This window comes from Cyprinodon tularosa, unplaced genomic scaffold, assembly GCF_016077235.1.
Source record: "Cyprinodon tularosa strain WSP-4 unplaced genomic scaffold, ASM1607723v1 ctg303, whole genome shotgun sequence".
Lineage (NCBI taxonomy): Eukaryota > Metazoa > Chordata > Actinopteri > Cyprinodontiformes > Cyprinodontidae > Cyprinodon > Cyprinodon tularosa.
The window spans coordinates 84,815-102,284 of NW_024039012.1; the positions used below are offsets into that span (position 1 = coordinate 84,815).

General features: G+C 34.6%; 1 protein-coding gene across 1 annotated transcript; it reads left to right on the forward strand.

The window, feature by feature from the left end:
- Positions 1–626: 626 nt before the first annotated feature.
- On the forward strand, positions 627–11,136 carry rhag (Rh associated glycoprotein). The gene is made up of 10 exons (XM_038291880.1): positions 627–899; positions 6,200–6,383; positions 6,988–7,138; positions 7,227–7,374; positions 7,875–8,041; positions 8,120–8,257; positions 9,435–9,559; positions 9,645–9,715; positions 9,790–9,863; positions 9,976–11,136. The coding sequence occupies exons 1-10, from the start codon at positions 725–727 to the stop codon at positions 10,048–10,050; spliced, it is 1,308 nt and encodes a 435-aa protein (XP_038147808.1). The 5' UTR covers positions 627–724; the 3' UTR covers positions 10,051–11,136.
- Positions 11,137–17,470: the final 6,334 nt, after the last annotated feature.

Below are 17,470 nucleotides of genomic sequence, written 5' to 3' on the forward strand. Positions count from 1 at the left end.
AGACTTTGATTAGGCCATTCTAACACACACAAACCATCCCATCCTAGATCTTATTGTGCTTTAGGGTCTTGCTGCAAAGTGCTTCTGGGAAACTACAAATTGTTTCATTTTGCAGAAAATTCCTATAATTTTTTTTGCACTGGCTTATATCTGAGTGTACCAGAGGGTATGAATCTTTATGTCTTAAATATATGTTTAAACTTTGCAATTGTGCCCTACAACCAAAAATTTACCTTTCAGTCAGGTTTGTGGTTTCCACCAAATAATTCAATCAGTAGGAATAGTTTTACTATCAAGAAAATATTTATATGTTGAGCATAACCTGACAAAAAGTTCAAGGTCAAAGAAAAGTTTCTTACATTAAAAAAGCCTAAGACAGAAATATGTCAGAAATATCTCTGAGCTGGAAGGAAAGCTGAAGTTTATCTCTGCCTGATGGTTGGGTGTTATTATGTTTGTTTTTTTGTTTGGCTGTCCCTACGGTCCATAGAGGAAACCCATCCCTCGTGAGTAAAGTGAGCGGGGTGGAGGGAGTGTGGGGGGTGTTCACCATTGAGGCCTCAGTCTTCTGCCTTTTCATTGGTCAAAAAAAAAACAACTGTACCAGTTTAAAAGCAGACGTCGCTTTCTTCCCCCCTTTTTAGACGGCTCAACCCCTAAACACAGGACATATAGGGAGGGACTGACACAGAGCTGTAGAAAGATAACAAGAGTTGGTTTCAGGATGCCTGCGTACTCCACCAACATGAGGCTGAAGTTCCCCATCCTGGCCTTGATTTTGGAGATTATCACCATCATCCTATATGCTGTGTTTGTGACCTATGATGATGGGCATGGCCATCATGATGATCACCACAAAACCAATGGCACTGAAAAATCTCCTTTGGATCTATACCCTAGTAAGTGATGCTGATGGATGCTCTTTTTTGGATTCTCACTATTAACTTAATCCTAAGGCTAATCTACATGCATTGCAGCTTTTTAATTACCTAAAGGTGCAAAGAAAACATCTAAAAGACTAGGCTGTTTTTCTAAAACAAAATAAATGTGGGACATAGCTGATATTCAAGCAAACTTCTTTGAAGGTTTAGATTCAAAAGATCGTCTTTCCTTATGTGCTTTTACCTTGACTAGTTGTAAACAGACATAGAAACATTTAAAAGTAGTTTCAGGTGCATGATTATAATTTTTTTGCTTTGTTTATTAAAGATGCACTAGTAAGCTTTTCTTACAGTCAGATTTCTGCAGCCAAGGATCTAAGAGGATCCTGCAGGAGAAAGTGTGATCTGTGGCAGAAAAAAAGCTTACATGTGATTTTCATTAGTATGTCACAGAGGTAATTACAGACAGTCAGTTATAAGGTGGCCAGAGCAGCAAATTGCAGCTTCTGTTGCTTTGTGAGAATCCCATCTCCAAGATGCCTTGTGCCTTCAAAGAGGCACTGAGGCTCCTCTTTGCATCTGAGCAACTTATCTGCATAAAACATAGACTGAAGTTGCAGTTAATGAGCTGCTGTTTGGTCTGCTGATGGCTGGGTGGGGCAGGTGTGAGTCTCAGAGATTAGTGGAGCCTCCAGAATTTTGAAATCTTTCACCCTAGATATGACGATCTAGTTTCACTGTAAAAGATTATGTATTATTTCTTCCTAGCCTTATTTTCATATAATAAAAGCTGATATAAATATGTTTCAATGTTTACTTTACCTTGAATATATTTTTTCCCCTTTTCTGAATTAATTCATGAACATACAGTTATTGATTAAATATGGAAATATGTTGTTTTGAGATTATCTGGCTCAGCTCAGAAAAATTGTGAAATAAAATCATTCATCCTCCTTTTGAAGGTGATGCTGAAATAAATTCAAATGCAGCTGTGAAATAGCTTTAGGTTTAATGCAGATTGCCTTTAGAGAACAATAACTTTTGCACAGCTGGCATCAGTCTTCACTCATACATTTCACACATTTTCTCTGATCTTGGCACGCCAATGCAACGTTACCTAACTTCTGGGCGTGTCGCCATTTATAGTGGCTGCTCACCAGTTTTATTTCACAGACATCCTTAAACCATTGATCACTGTATTGTAATAACTCATTACAAGCAAAGACAAGTAAGCAGGTCTAATAAAAGCAGCCAGTAATCTGAAAGTGGTCAAAAGAAAAAAAATTATAAGAAAGTAGATTATGTATCTTTTAGAATAAACCAGATATCTACTCCTCAGTATTTTATTCCCATCATATTAACTTTTGAAACGTTTTGCTTTTTAAATAATAACATAACTGTGTTTGCAATGAAAGTGTATATTAAACATTATATGCAAATGCACATTGAGATCTGGGTTGAGGCGTATATGCTTAAGGATTCGATTAATATATATGTAAGGAGGAAGCATGTTTTTTGTACTGAATCGTAGTAGATTTCAACATTTGAAAAAAAAATCAACTGTTTGGACACAGCACTGGAATGAACTAAGTTAAAAAGAAATCTAAAAGATAATCCACACAAACAAACAAATAAAACAAGAACAAGAATTATTGGAAATGTTATTTACGATCAACAAATTTGATTCGGCTCAACTGTTATTAGAATTTAAATTCATATTCTAATAAAATATTTATCTTCAGTTAAAAGGAAGAATATTTCGACCTAAATTTAGATGAAAATATGTTAAAAAGTCAATATTCCCCTGGTATGCTTACAAAAAGTGAAAAGCAAAGGATGTCCTTATAAAAATGTCCTTTTATACCTCAGTGGAATTAAAATGACATTGGAATTAATTGAATGGATTAAATAAACAGGTGTTTTAGTATTCTTTTTATTAAGGGCTAAATCATGGCTGCAGATGTTCAGAAGTCCTCTTGGATATCTATTGTTCATGAGGACTGGGGTCTTCATAGATAATAAAAAGGTAAAAAGGTGCAAAAACAGCAAAACAGCTTCTAAGTCAAATTGTTTATGTCAGCTAAGTTTCACCGCCTTTTCAGATACATTTGATTTTAGGCAATGTATAATTTAATGAAAAAGTGTTGTGTCTCACAGAATCGATGAATTCGAATGATTCCGGTTGCTTTCCTCATTGCATGTGTATAAAGTTCAGTGTGGAGAGAATTGATTGGCATGCATTGTAAATGCATGTTAAAGTAGAGGAATACAGGGTTGTAGGTTTTAAAACTAATACCTGTAGTTTTTTTCTTTGTTATTGCTTTTTTTACTGTGTCAGTGTGCTCCAGCATTTTTCAAAACAGTTGCTTTTTGGAAACCTCACAAAGGTTTGATGAACAATAGAGGAAACGTAAAGTGACATAAAGTGACACTAGATAATTTGAAAACACTGTAAATTAGTTTTAGGAGTAATGTATGGCCTCAGTATCTTAATCATGAATGTTTCTATTTCTTTGACTTTGTGCAAAGAAAAAGTGAAGTTTAAGAAACACTTTGGATGCATATGAAGTATCTCAATTAGTCATTCCACTGAGAAACTTCACCAGCATATCTCAAGTAGTGAACATTTTGTTCCAGAGTTTATATGTAGAAGGTTAGAGAAAAATTATGGTTTAACTGTAGTGGATGACATCTATATGGAAGTCAAAACCGCCATAATGCCTCTTAAGTAAGCTTTTTCTGTAATTGGTCCATTTCTGCTAAACAATATTTGTACATCAATAAATAAAAGCGGTCGGACATGACACCAGGAGGTGCTTAAGCTGTTAAAGGGGAGGTTCCTTTTCTACTTGCATTACAAGCATGCTCAGTATGAGGGATTGCTGCAAACTCAACAATATGGTGCTCATCCAGGAGAAGCAATTCGTGCAAGTCAATGACGCAAAGCATCCGGTGATTCTACTAAACTTACTTTGCAAAGTTCTTAGAGATGTCATGTGTTGTGATTTACCGCTATATACATGGTCTGAGTTAATTGAAAAGATTTGATGGATGTTGATCCATGCACTTTACTTTTACAGAGTATTCCAATTAAGGGTATAAAATCACTCATCTTTAACCAGAACCAACAGATAAAGCAAATTTTCTGTCTTAACTTTGATTACATCCAATAGGAGTTGTTATATTTAAAAACAAAAAAAAACAAGATGTCAAACCAACCACCAACCAACCATACCAACAATATATAAAATACAATTCTGCTTTAAAACAGACATAACATAAAGCAAACATTTCGTTTTGCATCTTGCAGTAGGTTCGTATTGCTAGTAGCAGCAATTCTGAGCCTAGCTGTAAGGAGAAACTATAGTTTTTTACAAATCAGGAAAGAAAAAAAGCAAATGTAAATGTGACACTCTTCCCATTTGTAACGTACGACTGAAGAGGCAAATATTTAAGTTTGGTGACATTTCCACTTTAAACTTCACATTTTAAAGACTTCACCATTTAAAAAAAATCTTACATTTTCAAAGAAATTTTGTGGCCGATAGAAAGGGAATTAAATAAACTGTTCATTCATAGTCAGATTTTAAGTGTCTGAGAAGCCTATATAATAATTTTTTTATAATGAAAAGAACTTGAATTACAGTAGAAGTTCTCCCCAACTTCACAATCCAACATGGACGCCTCACATGTCAACATTACCAAAACTATAGAAAATTTGTCTAGATTTGTAAGTTTAAGAAAAGTGCATTGTTCTTATCTCATAATGATAACAATAGCTATCATGACCCTAAACACAGTTGTTTAGAGTGAGGTTTTCCAGACTTAATCTGGAATACATGTCAGTAGGATCCAATGTTATGTGCAGGTCAGATCTCCGACCTTCAAAATAACTGAAGGACAAAAGCGATTGATTAAATTAATTTCTTAACAGAGTTCTTTTTAATCAGATTTCTTCTCATTTGAACCCAATAAAGCTAGCATTCACATAGCTTAGTGGTCTGTTATTTTTAGTGGGGATTTCTTAAGCAGATTTGTTTCAGTTTTCGCAGTATATTACTGTAGATATTGATATTTTTTTATTTATATCTTTGTCTTTCTGACCAACATTTAATATGTTTTTTTGCTTTGTTTTTACCGTATTGAAGCCTCTTAATGTTGCATATTACCCCCATGCTAATCAAACTAGCAACTTTTAGAAAGTTGCTAGTCTATATATTGTGGAGAGCATGTAATGTGAATAAAATCAATTTGAAAAGACTGTGTTTATCTTATTCCAGAGTCACTTTGAGGCCAACTTATTTATTTTGCTTGTTTATTTATTTGTTTACTTATTTATACCAATCTCAGCAGGAGCAAAACCACCAACTCATTCTCTGTCCAAGCAGTCTTAAATTTTGTGCATTTTTATTTAAGAAGGCAGAGTGTCACTAAAATGAAAAAGTAATTAAATTATTGAATTATCTAAAAACAATCGCTGCCCCTACAAGTGATGAAAGCATAGCTTAAAAGCTCCATTAGATAGGCTGTCAGGGGCCACATGTGGTCTTGCATTTGAAAACCCTCTGGAGGCCAGCTGTTATCCAGAAAGCACATAAGTTTTTAATTTGTTTTCATATCTTAGCATTGGTAAAGAAAATCTACCAACATGTTTCCCCAAGTCACTGAAGAGCTCCTGGTTTGTGTAAAGAAACTATACTATAGCAAATTTAAAAGGAGGTGAGGGAATTCAGCCTATTGTTTCCCAGCCTATATATCTGACATATTTTCAACATGAGAGACTCATCATACTAAGCTTCAGAAATATAAAAGCTGTTGGTGATGATAAGTTTTCAAGGAAGTACCAGACTTTATGTGCATCCTTCAGAAAAATACCTGCACTTAACTCTTTACTTTGGGAGCATTTTATGGATTGTTTCTCCTTGTTTGTGAAAAGTGCCACATAACAAAAAGTATCACTATTTTTGTTGTTTAAAGCATATATTTGCACTTTAGGAGTATAACAGGATCATATGCACTTAATCAGAGGTGCCACAGAGCAAAAGACCAAGCAAGAATTGTCCCAAAATGCTATTCATAGTTAGATTAACTTGGTTTCACAGCAAACAAGTGACAACAGTTACCTCTGTTGAGAAACATGACTCCTGTTAAGTTCACTAACTTTCAATAAGTCATTTAAAATAAAAAAACAAGTTGAAGAATCCATGAGGAAATGGTTTAAACCCAAATGGAAAGTTTTACCTTGACGTGCTTCATTTGATTTTTATAATGTCCTCATTTAGCAGTCGATGAAATGCACTTTTTATGCTATGCTGCAGTGTTTCAGGATGTCCATGTCATGATCTTCATCGGCTTCGGGTTCCTGATGACATTCCTCAAGAAATACGGGTTCAGCAGTGTGGGTGTCAACCTGTTGCTAGCTGCCTTCGGTCTCCAGTGGGGGCTCCTCATGCAAGGATTGTGGCACATGACGGATGGCAAGATTAAAATGAACATCTTCGGGTATGTTTTCAAAATTGCTGAAACAAATGCAATCAAAAACACAAAAATTTGCTTTTTTAAAAGCTTTTAGCTTTTTAATATTGATGCCTAAATAAGTATTATACCCATTAACCGGTCACCCATTCTGTCACATTAACAGCATAAGCTTTAGTTATTTCATTGGGATTTTATGTAAAGGATGAGTTATGAGATTGAAATCTATTTTTTACAAATAAATAGTTAAAACAACATCTTGACCAGTGTTCAGGCTTTCACTGAAAATGAAAAAGAAACTGTTTGGAAAACCTTCCATGTAAGATGGATCAATGCAACCCTTTAAAGACAAAGTCCTTCCTTCCTTCCTTCCTTTCTTCCTTCCTTCCTTCCTTCCTTCCTTCCTTCCTTCCTTCCTTCCTTCCTTCCTTCCTTCCTTCCTTCCTTCCTTCCTTCCTTCCTTCCTTCCTTCCTTCCTTCCTCTTCGTACTCATCCAATACAGTGTGCTGGTCTACCACATAAGTTCCTGCAAGACAGTCAAATGAGAAAAATAAAAAGAATTAATCAGGAGTAAAATTATCATAGTTCTGTTTATTATTTTATCAAGATATTATCTCAATTTTTCTGCAGTATGATCAATGCAGATTTCAGCACAGCTACAGTCCTGATTTCCTTCGGTGCCGTTCTGGGTAAAACCAGCCCTGTGCAGCTCCTCATTATGACCATCCTGGAGATCACAATCTTCTCCATCAATGAGCATCTGGTGGCTAACATTCTGGGGGTGAGATTATAATAGCACAAACCAATGATCACAAAGCTAATCCTGGCATTTTACCTAAAAAACATTGTAAAACATCTAATTTTTACAGGCTAATGATGTTGGAGCGTCAATGATCATCCATGCTTTTGGTGCTTACTTTGGCTTGGCAGTAGCTCGCGTTCTTTATCGACCTGGTTTGAGTAACGGACATGAGAACGATGGATCTGTTTATCACTCTGATATGTTTGCAATGATTGGTAAGAAAAATGAACACAACAAAAAAATAACTGTACGCATGACAAAGATGCACCATACAAAACTTTAGATTTTTCTTAAACAGTGAAGCTCCAACTGAAAACAATGAAATAAACATGGTGGTGTTTGTAGTGACACGGTATAAATAGCTATTTTAAGAGTTTTGTATTTGTTTGTAAAGATTTTTACAATGCATTTTCCTAACTAAATCCAACCTGTTTTAAACTGTCTAATTACAATACATTTAATAATATGAAGATGAATTCCTCAAGTTAGGACACATTTTCCCTCAATACACACAGGCAACACCTGTTAATGATCCATTTAGGCAGCCAATATTCTGCAGTATGTTTAAACCATTGCTCAGTTTTCTACACCTGTACCATGTCTCCCACCAAGTGGACACAAAAAAGTAGTGCAGTCTGTGACTTACAGGCTATGAAATCCAATGTTTATTTATTTATGAGTCGTATCATCCAAGCTAAACTTACTAATTGTGCAGGAACCGTGTTCTTGTGGATGTTCTGGCCCAGCTTCAACTCAGCCATCGCTGAACGGGGTTCCCCTCAGCTCACTGCAGTGATCAACACCTATGTCTCTCTGGCTGCCTGTGTGCTTTCTGCCTATGCTTTCTCCAGCTTGGTGGAGCACAAAGGAAAACTGGACATGGTAAGGCTGTACACTCATCTAAAGTAGATAACTAAACTACATTTTAAACTTATACTAATTACCTTTACATCAACATAGGTACACATACAGAATGCCACTCTGGCTGGAGGTGTTGCAGTGGGAACTTGTGCCGACATGCAGATCCAGCCTTTTGGTGCCATGCTGATTGGCTTTGTGGCTGGCATCATTTCCACCCTGGGCTTCAAATACCTCTCGGTGAGTTGAAAGCAAGCAAGTTGGTGTAAAAAAAATAGCTCCAGTAAATTACAGCTAGATCAGAAAGAAATTCTTTACTTGGAAGAACCTGTTTTTTTGTCACATGTACCTAGACCAAATATGTGACCTGAAAGAGACAATATTTCAAAAGTCTAGCAGCTCTTTCAGGAAAACTCAGAACTTAACCTTCCTAGCAATATCATTCAGTTCATGTTGCGTACTACAAGATGTTCCCTCCCAGTGGGAAATGCCTAGAAAGCAGGAGCTGTTCTTAAGAGAACTCCTTCTGATACAGAAAAGCATTACTTTTTATCCAAACTCCTGTTTCAAGAAAAATTTTCCTCTCCAAGGCTGAAAGTCTTCCTATGGAGGAGCCTCATTCTATCAGCTTCTATTTCATTCTATAAAGAAACTTCACTTTATGACTAAACTCTGTCTTTATTAAAACGGTCTAGATCAACATCCCCATTGTCCCAAAAGAGGCCCACTTTTATCAATCTCCCACGCCATTCACTTGTGAACTAGAACCTTTACTGAGGTTCCTATGCTAAAGCTTATATCATGACAGAACCGCATTGACTGTAAAGGTGAGAACCTAACCAGTACAACTTATTTTAAACTAAACTTGGTGCAAATAATATAAATAAACCTCTTGCCTGGGTTATAAAAGTCCAAGCAAAATTTGATAGTATGAGAAATGCTTCTCATCCCTCTAGCATTGCATTTAAAATAATAGCCCTGATCCCCCAATACATCCACATTAAACTTTTGACACCTACGCTGCCTTTGGGTTATTCTCTTTTAATCTGTAAAGGAAAGACAGCAAAAAAAAACATTACGAAAGCTTTATGCAAAGTTATTCAACATGTTTTAGGAACCACACAGATCATCCTTGTCAAAATCCTAGGGGTTTTGGTACTAAAACCATCTTGATAGGATAGTGAAAAAATATTTTCTAAAAGAGTTCATTTTTCCATTTTGTTTTACATGTAAAAGTCCAATAATAAATAGTTTTGGGTTGTTTGTCAGCAATGAAAGACTTTCCAGCCCCATAGGATGAATTTATATAGTTAGTAGGGATTAATAATGGTAAACATACTTATCAGAGGATTACTTTGAAAGAAAATTGCTGCTTTTTAAACAATGAATATTTTGTGTTTTTTTTCTTCCTCTACAGCCAGTCTTGGCATCCAACCTGGGTATCCAGGACACCTGCGGTGTCCACAACCTGCACGGCATGCCTGGCATCCTTGGAGGATTGGCTGGCATTGTTGCTGTGGCTTTGGGAAAAGCGGAAACGGGGTAAATGCTCCATTCATGGTAACTAAAACAAAGGTACAACAGAATTGTTGCTTTGAAATAATGTTATTGTTCCTTTAAATGTCAGCTCTGCAGCCATGCAAGCTGCTGCCCTGGCTTCTTCCCTCGGGTTCGCTCTGATAGGAGGTGCTATAACTGGTGAGTGGGGATGAAAATGGAAACAGTGAAACTGCAAAAACTGACTTAACAAACATTTTATTGTTGTCCTCCAGGGATGATAATGAAGCTGCCATTCTGGGGACAGCCTCCAGACCAGAACTGCTTTGATGACTCTCTTTACTGGGAGGTATGGATTCCCATTTCTCTTTCTGAGAAATGCCTTTTGCTTTGCATTCAACCTCTGTTTGCATTATCCATTCATCATATTTTGCTATGATGCTGATTTGCTGCTTTTACAGGTTCCTAATGAAGAGGAGGAGAACGAAGGAAGTCTGGCTGCTGCAGAAAACTCAAAGAACAAAGCAGAAGCTTGAATAGTGGCATATTTTCTCTTCTAACGGAAAAAGCAGACATGGAGATGCTGTAGTTTCCAGACAAATTAGTATAGAAAAAAAAAAATTAGCACTGCTTTAATTTGTTATGGTTTTTACATGTTTTCTGCACAATGGCTCTTAGTTATGAAATGATTTTCAGAAAATTATACTTGGCAGACTAAGTAACAAGCAAATATTTTTATTTTACACTGAAGATTTTTTAAAGAAAGGTTTCATAACTATCCTAGCATTCAAAGCAACTTAATTTCTTCACGGCTAAAATATAGATCTTATAAGCTTTCTTATTGTAATGTTTTTATTCTAAGGAAAATACATGTATTTTTCTTGCCAAATGCATGTCTGCTTAAACACCAGAGGCTTTGATGTGCTGCTTCACACAGTCCAGTCCTTTTATGGAGTCAGAGTCTGACAGTTCAGCTCTGACACGAGCTTGGACGGTCGCTTCATTTTTTTTATGACTAATAAACCTTTATACATCTTATCTTGTACATTTTAGCAAAAAAAAATCTATGTTACAGATTAAACTGGGTTTTATTTTTTCTGTTAGAGTAAAACTATTATTTTTATATGTACATACAGTTTGTTTTTTTATGGATTGACACGGTCGGTTTTTATCAAAGCTAACAATGGCAGCCGGTACTCTAGTCATTTTTACTGCAAATTATTACTCCTTCCAAGGCTTTATTTTCAGCTTATATTTTACTTTGTTCCTGTTTTCACTGTCAGTTGGTTACTGTAAGATTCTTTTGGAATATGAGTCTTTAAAACAAACTAAAAAAGCAAATTCCTCACGTTTTACCAACAGTATAAAAGCTTCTCTTGTTTAAGCAGCAGGGCTCTATAGTGCTTTTAATTTGTATCTGCTTAGAAATGCTATACTGATGCCTTGATGAAACTGACTACAAATAGGAATTATCAAATATATAGCTTGTTCATAATCTGTCATGCATTATGTCTTATGACATATATTTCAAGACATTTTGCTTCTAGTTTCTATGCATTGGGCATTTGCTCCTATATGTACAATATGCTGATAGACATATTAAAAAGTTTTTTTGTACAATACTGCTGCTGATGTGCTGGTTTCTTTCATACCCATAGGCATTAATACATAGATGCCTCATTGGACGCTGCTGGCAGTGAGGTCGACGTGCCTAGAGGGCAGCCATCTTAAGTTTGACCATAGTTCAGACCACTGATGTCAGAATGAATAGAAGGCGCCTCAGATCTAATTTTAATAACATGGAAGATGAGTCAAAGATAATATCACAATAATTTATATCCATATCCTATATGTGTCACAACCCCTTGAAAGACCAAAACAAATTTTATAATGACCTTTCAGTTAGATTACACATATTTATTTAGACTAAAAACAATTTAAACTGAAGTCAAAATAGATTAAATATATACATAATTATATTTTGTGCAGTTAATTAGTAATATGATAAACACAACATTTTATGTTAATATATTATAATATTATATGATATAAATATTATATATTTATATAGTATATTATTATTATTCAGTATTTTTAAGTATTGTACTGTGATAAGTAATATGATATGTATAGGCAATGTAGTTGTAATGTGGTTTACAAGGAGACTAAGTTTATTTTTTAGCATTTTTATTAGTTTAATGTGAATTTTTATGTATTTTTTTTCATTGTGAAAACTTTTTGTCAAATCGTAGTGAATGGTAAATTTACCTTGTCTCTAACTCACAGGTTTTTTCCTTATAAGTGTCTAAACCTCTTCCAAAACTCTTTTTCAAACCATGTTTGTTATTATTATTATTATTATTATTATTATTATTATTATTATTGATGTGTGCCACATATTTCAAATCCTATGTATTCTTATTTAGTTTAGTTTGTTTTTAGTTTTTTTTATTTATATTTTAGGTTACTTTATGTATATATTTTTTTGTTTCTATATGTAAAATGGCCAAACTGCTTCATGGACAAGCACTAGTTTTACCAAAAACAAACAAGGTAGGCGTACTGACAGAAGACCTAGCAAAGGAAATGATGATGGTTAGAACTGAAAATAAAAGAACAATTTCAAGTAAATTGACAATTAATGTTATATATAGGATATATAGGATAAAATAGTTATTTATTTGCTGATGCCTTTACAGTAGCTTTAAAAACTGTACTTTTAAGTTTCTCATAAACCTTATATATTGATGTATTTATTATAATGAAATCTGGCAGTGTCAGTATCCTATGTTGTTTCATTTCATATTTTCAACATATCTGGAGTGAATGGAAACTGTTGCATAGTCGTTGTTTTTTTTTTAAACAACAAATTTACAAAGTTTGATAAGAGATGATGATGAAAATATAAGCAAAAAAAAAAAAAAAACAAGTTATCAAATAAGTGGAATCCATGATTAGTACAGCAGTAATTGATTTGCTGATGAAGGCTACTACTATAACGTGAAATGATGTATAAATGTGTCTCCTTATGAATTATAAAAATCCGATTTAAAAAAAATCCTAATCTCTTGCACATAATCTTAATTTGAATAGACTAGAAAAGAATGTTTGGTGAATTGGTTGTCTTAATAAGATTCACATGGGGTATGCACATTAAGAAAATTATTGATAAATGTAGGAAGGTATTAAATATAATGAGGTGTTAAGTTGGAACAGAGTGGGGAGCTGATAGAAAAGCCTTAAAAGCCATTTATACTGTAGTTAGTATTGGACTATGGCTGTATAGTTTATAACTCAGCAGCAGATACAAACCTCCAAAAGTTAAATATTATTCACATCAGACTTTAAGAATATGTACTGGCGCTTTTAAAACATCTTCAACAGCAGCATTACAGGTTGAAATGGGAGAAAAGCCTCCCAAATTTAGAAGAGATCAATTATCTTTAAACTACTGGTCAAATTTACAGGGACAAAGGAATGATCATCCAACATTAGAGGTGCTTAAATCTGGATGGGAAAAAGAAAAGAAAAAAAATTAAAGAGCTTTGGATCGGTAATAAACACTAGAGTTAATGAACTTCATTTAAATCGGTTAAAAATATGTCATACGGTTCCATTAACTGCTATACCACCTTGGATACTTCCTGATGCTGAAGTTGATCTTTTATAATTAGAAAAGAAGAACAAGAATACATTTCAAATTATAAATTAATAAACAGTACAAGAACACTTAAATAAATATAACTGTGTACAAATATATACAGATGCATCAAAAAAATACGGCTAATAGGGTAGGGATAGCATTTATTATACCACAGTTTTCAAATTAGTAGTACAGGAGAAATGCTTGCTTTGCATTTAGCAGTTTAATGGATGGAATAGGTAAGACCATTAAAATCTATCATTTGTTCAGATTCTAGTTCATCATTAGTCAGTTTGCAAAATAAGACAGTAGGCCAGATATATTAAGTGAAATACAACAAACACTTAACAGAATAAATATGATGGGACAAGTAGTACTTTTTGTTTGGGTTCTGGCACATAACGAGATTGAGGGAAATTAAATGGCAGACAGGATGGCTAAGGAGAGTACAAATAAGGTTAAAATAGATATTGTTAGTTTTAGTATAACAGAAATAAAGGGTATAATTAAACAAAAAGGAAACTCAGTAATATGAAAATGAAACTTGACATCATTGATTTGCTGCAAAAAGAATAATGAAGCAGAGGATATCAGGTTATATTTTAAATTTTTGAAACAGATTAAATTGTATAAAAGGATATAGTTTTTTTGTTTGTTTGTTTTTTTGCCGGCGATCACACTTCTTACCAGCTGATAGCGGTAATGCTCACCTAACGTTTTTGACAACCGCTATAAAATTTTCAACAAGAAGAAGATTATCTTCATTCATTCGCCACTAGGGGCACTGTGCCACTTTCCAGTGTCGCCTGTTGTTTTGAATTCAGTCATCCGCGGTGCATCATGGGATACAAAATGTGTACAAAGATGGCTAACAACTGCTAATTCGCCCGTAATAATTGTAATTGTATATCTATTTAACATTTTTTCGCAATAGTTGTGGTGTCGTTAAATGTATGACGTGTTAACTGTAGTAAGTCCTCATTATGGTGAGTACAGGAACTGTTTTTTAACCCGCTCGGCTTTAGTTTTAGCTTTAGCTTAATGTAGCTCTGCTGCAGCAAGTACGATTGAATGTGCATTAAACGAATTAACTCTCTTAATTTCTATCTTTTCGTCACAAAAAAAAAACTCTTAGAGCACAAAATAAAACTACCCCGTGTCATCAGTTAAGATGTTTTATTATGTTATAAATGTGTAGATTTTGATAGGATATTGTTTCCTGATAAATCTAAGTTTCAGCCATACGTCAATAGTAAATGTTTTCCTTGTGTTTGTAGTCAACCAGAACGGAGCGCAGGGTGTCCAGCTCTTCGTCCAGGACAGATGAAAGGACGAGATCAAGGAGCAGAGGTAGGTTTTATTTCCATCTTACTACCAGGGGTTTAAATTCTGCACTACTATAAATGGAAGAGGAAGTAAAGAAAGAAGTTGGACATTGGAGATGTTTAAGCTGCACATTTATCAAATATTTGATTAATCCTATCCAATAATCAATTAGTTTTTCTATCCAACTGGTTATATATGTGATTTTTAATCAGCTATCCATTGATCTGTCTTCATCCATTCATGTCTTTCAAACAGCTCTCCATCTGTTTATCCATCCAGCCTCCTCTTCATCTATTGATTCATGCTGTACAATATCTGTAACCCGACATCTGAATGTTTGTATTTATTAATTTTTAGTCCTTGATAGATGATTAAAAACAGGAAACTTGAGTCTGAAAAATGTTGAGGAATATGTGATCGATAGCTGGTGGGAAAAAAGGTAATATTTGCAAAATATTAGTGAGTATTGCTACAGTATGATGCAAAAAAGAAATGAGGAGCAGAGTAGAGGATATAAATTTCATTGGCAGTTAATGAAACAGGTGGCAATAAAAATTGATAAGAAACAGAGGAAGAGCTTAACCTGTTCCAAGTTGTGAATTGGAGAGATTATTAATGCATTGGACAAAGGATTTTGAACAATTCCAAATAGGTCATTTATAAATGCCCTGAAGGAAGATATGCAGAGGTTTGATGTGAAGGATGGATGAGGTGAGATAAAACAAGATCTCTCGCCTTTAGAGGGAGCGGCAAAAAGATAATTGTAAGTAACATATAAGCTGTTTAGGTGGCGCATGATTTAAATATGATTGATTCCAATTCTCATTCTGATTCTTCATGCTGATCCTGATTCCTTTTGGTTCTCTGCTACAATTCTTCAAGGAGGAGGGATTATCCATTTTTATATGTTATAATTGAGTTGGCCAAGCAGAGCTCTGTCTGGCTGAAATAGTTCTCTATGAATCTTAATTCCTCGAAGTTTTATTATACGACCCCCTCACCAGTGTGGCAGGAAGCTGACTGGTCATTTTTTATTTGATTTTAGGATTTCAAATTCTACAACATAAACAGATGGTCTCATTGATTCTTCTTAACTGATATTTTACTGCTTCTATTTCTGGTCGGCGGAGTGGGCATCAAAACAAGTAATCGAAAATAAAACATTGAAATGATTCTGGTTGAATTGAAAGGTTAGAACTGGTTTCAGATCCATTTTTGGTGCCCTTCCCTACTTAGGTTTTCATGCAATGTGTGGTGCAAAGTTAAACATTTTGTTAAAAAAAAAATGCATACATCAAGACTTATCTATCACTACTATAATTTTATTCTGCTGGTTATTGCTGATTTCCACTAATTATTTGTAATTTCCAAGGTCAGAAGATTCACTTGGAGATTGAGAAATTTAATCTGATTGTCTGTTATCTTTTTGTTGCTGATTTCCCTTTTCTTTTTTTTTCTGTATGTTTTTTTCATTAGGGCGTGAAAAAAGGAAGCGAAAACGAAGCCGTAGCAGATCGTCTTCCTCATCATCTAGTTCATCATCTTCTCCCTCCTCTTCCTCCTCTTCGTCTTCCAGCTCTTCTGGTTCATCGCATTCATCAAGTAGCAGCAGAAATAGCTCTAGCAGCAGCAGTGGTGAGTTTGCGCAAATATATCCAGCCTTTAATGTTTGTTTGTTTTTGTTTTTTTATAATGATTATTTTAGAGTAAAGGTAAAACAAAATGGGGATAAAAAGAATAATAAAATTCTCTTTTACATCAATTGCAAACCAATGCATACCCACAAGGAAAATGGAACGGTCATCTAGTTGTCGTCTGCAGTTGGAAAGAATAACTTATCGACATGTTTTTGTCGTTAAAAATTATATGAAATTGCGTTGTGTGATGATGGATCATCGTTAGCAATGCATGGACACAAAAGTATAATCGTATCCTTTGCAGATAACAGTGCAGATGATCTGGTTTCAGATCAGTTTTTCTGCTTTCTGAATGTTTGAAACTCAGTAAAGTGACTGTATTCTATTTGTATGCCCTTTTATATTTTCATCAAAACAATATTTGTCTCAATGCTTTGTTTTCTTGATGTTTTTTTAGACTCCCGCGGTAAATCCAGGAAGCAGTCCAAGAGAAGAAAAAAGGAGAAGCATAAAAAAGTAATACAGACCTCATTTGAAAATAATTTGTTCTCCGGTTCAAAAAATACACCTTGAACTTATATTTCTTGTGTTTGGCAACAGAAAGGGAAGAAGGAGAAGAAACAAAAGCGTAAAAAAGACAAGAAAGCAAAAGGAGGGGAAGACAAATCAGGACCTGTCCAGATCTCTAAGGTAAACAAACATTCTAGTGCTCAATATGTTTTTCGTTTAGCAGTTTCTTTACGCTCCAAGTCCAATAAAAAAGGGATTCTGACAAGAGTTTAGAGAATATTTTAAAAAGTTTGCATTGTATTAGGTTTTTTGCTCTTCTGCAGCTTGTCAGTGAAGCATTTCTAACATTTTATAGTGAATATCGAACGTAAGGAGAAACTCTTTGGACAAGATCTATGCCATAAATAGGAGGTGTGAAATGTAAAAGGAAATCTTTTGAAGTGCAAGAAACAAGAGGAACTATATTAAACCTTTTGAAATAGAGGTAAAAGTGAATAATTGTTTTGTTGTGAATGGATTCATAGTCGCATGTTAGCCTCATGAATCATAATCAAAAAGTTTTATCAAGTACCTGAAGTAGGGCAGGACGATATTTCAATAACAATATATAATGACGTGTGATGCAATAGAAAAAAAGAGGGTTGATAAAAGTTTGATATAGAAACACAATTTTCCTTCCTTTTCATTGTAGGTTGATGCTAGAATTACTACTTCCCTCTAACCAATCCCAATTGTCGACTCAGGCACGCCATCACAATGCACAGCTCTAGATAACCACAACACAGAGCATGTGACGATGTCACAGCAGGAGAAGCGATTTGTAAACTTTGCAGGGAGCCG

Bases quoted from the DNA above. Each gene is read 5' to 3' on its own strand.
- rhag (XM_038291880.1), top strand. From the start codon at position 725: ATGCCTGCGTACTCCACCAACATGAGGCTGAAGTTCCCCATCCTGGCC. The intron at 900-6,199 runs GTAAGTGATGCT...GCTATGCTGCAG, and splicing joins TCCTTTGGATCTATACCCTA to TGTTTCAGGATGTCCATGTC. The intron at 9,560-9,644 runs GTAAATGCTCCA...TTTAAATGTCAG, and splicing joins TTGGGAAAAGCGGAAACGGG to CTCTGCAGCCATGCAAGCTG.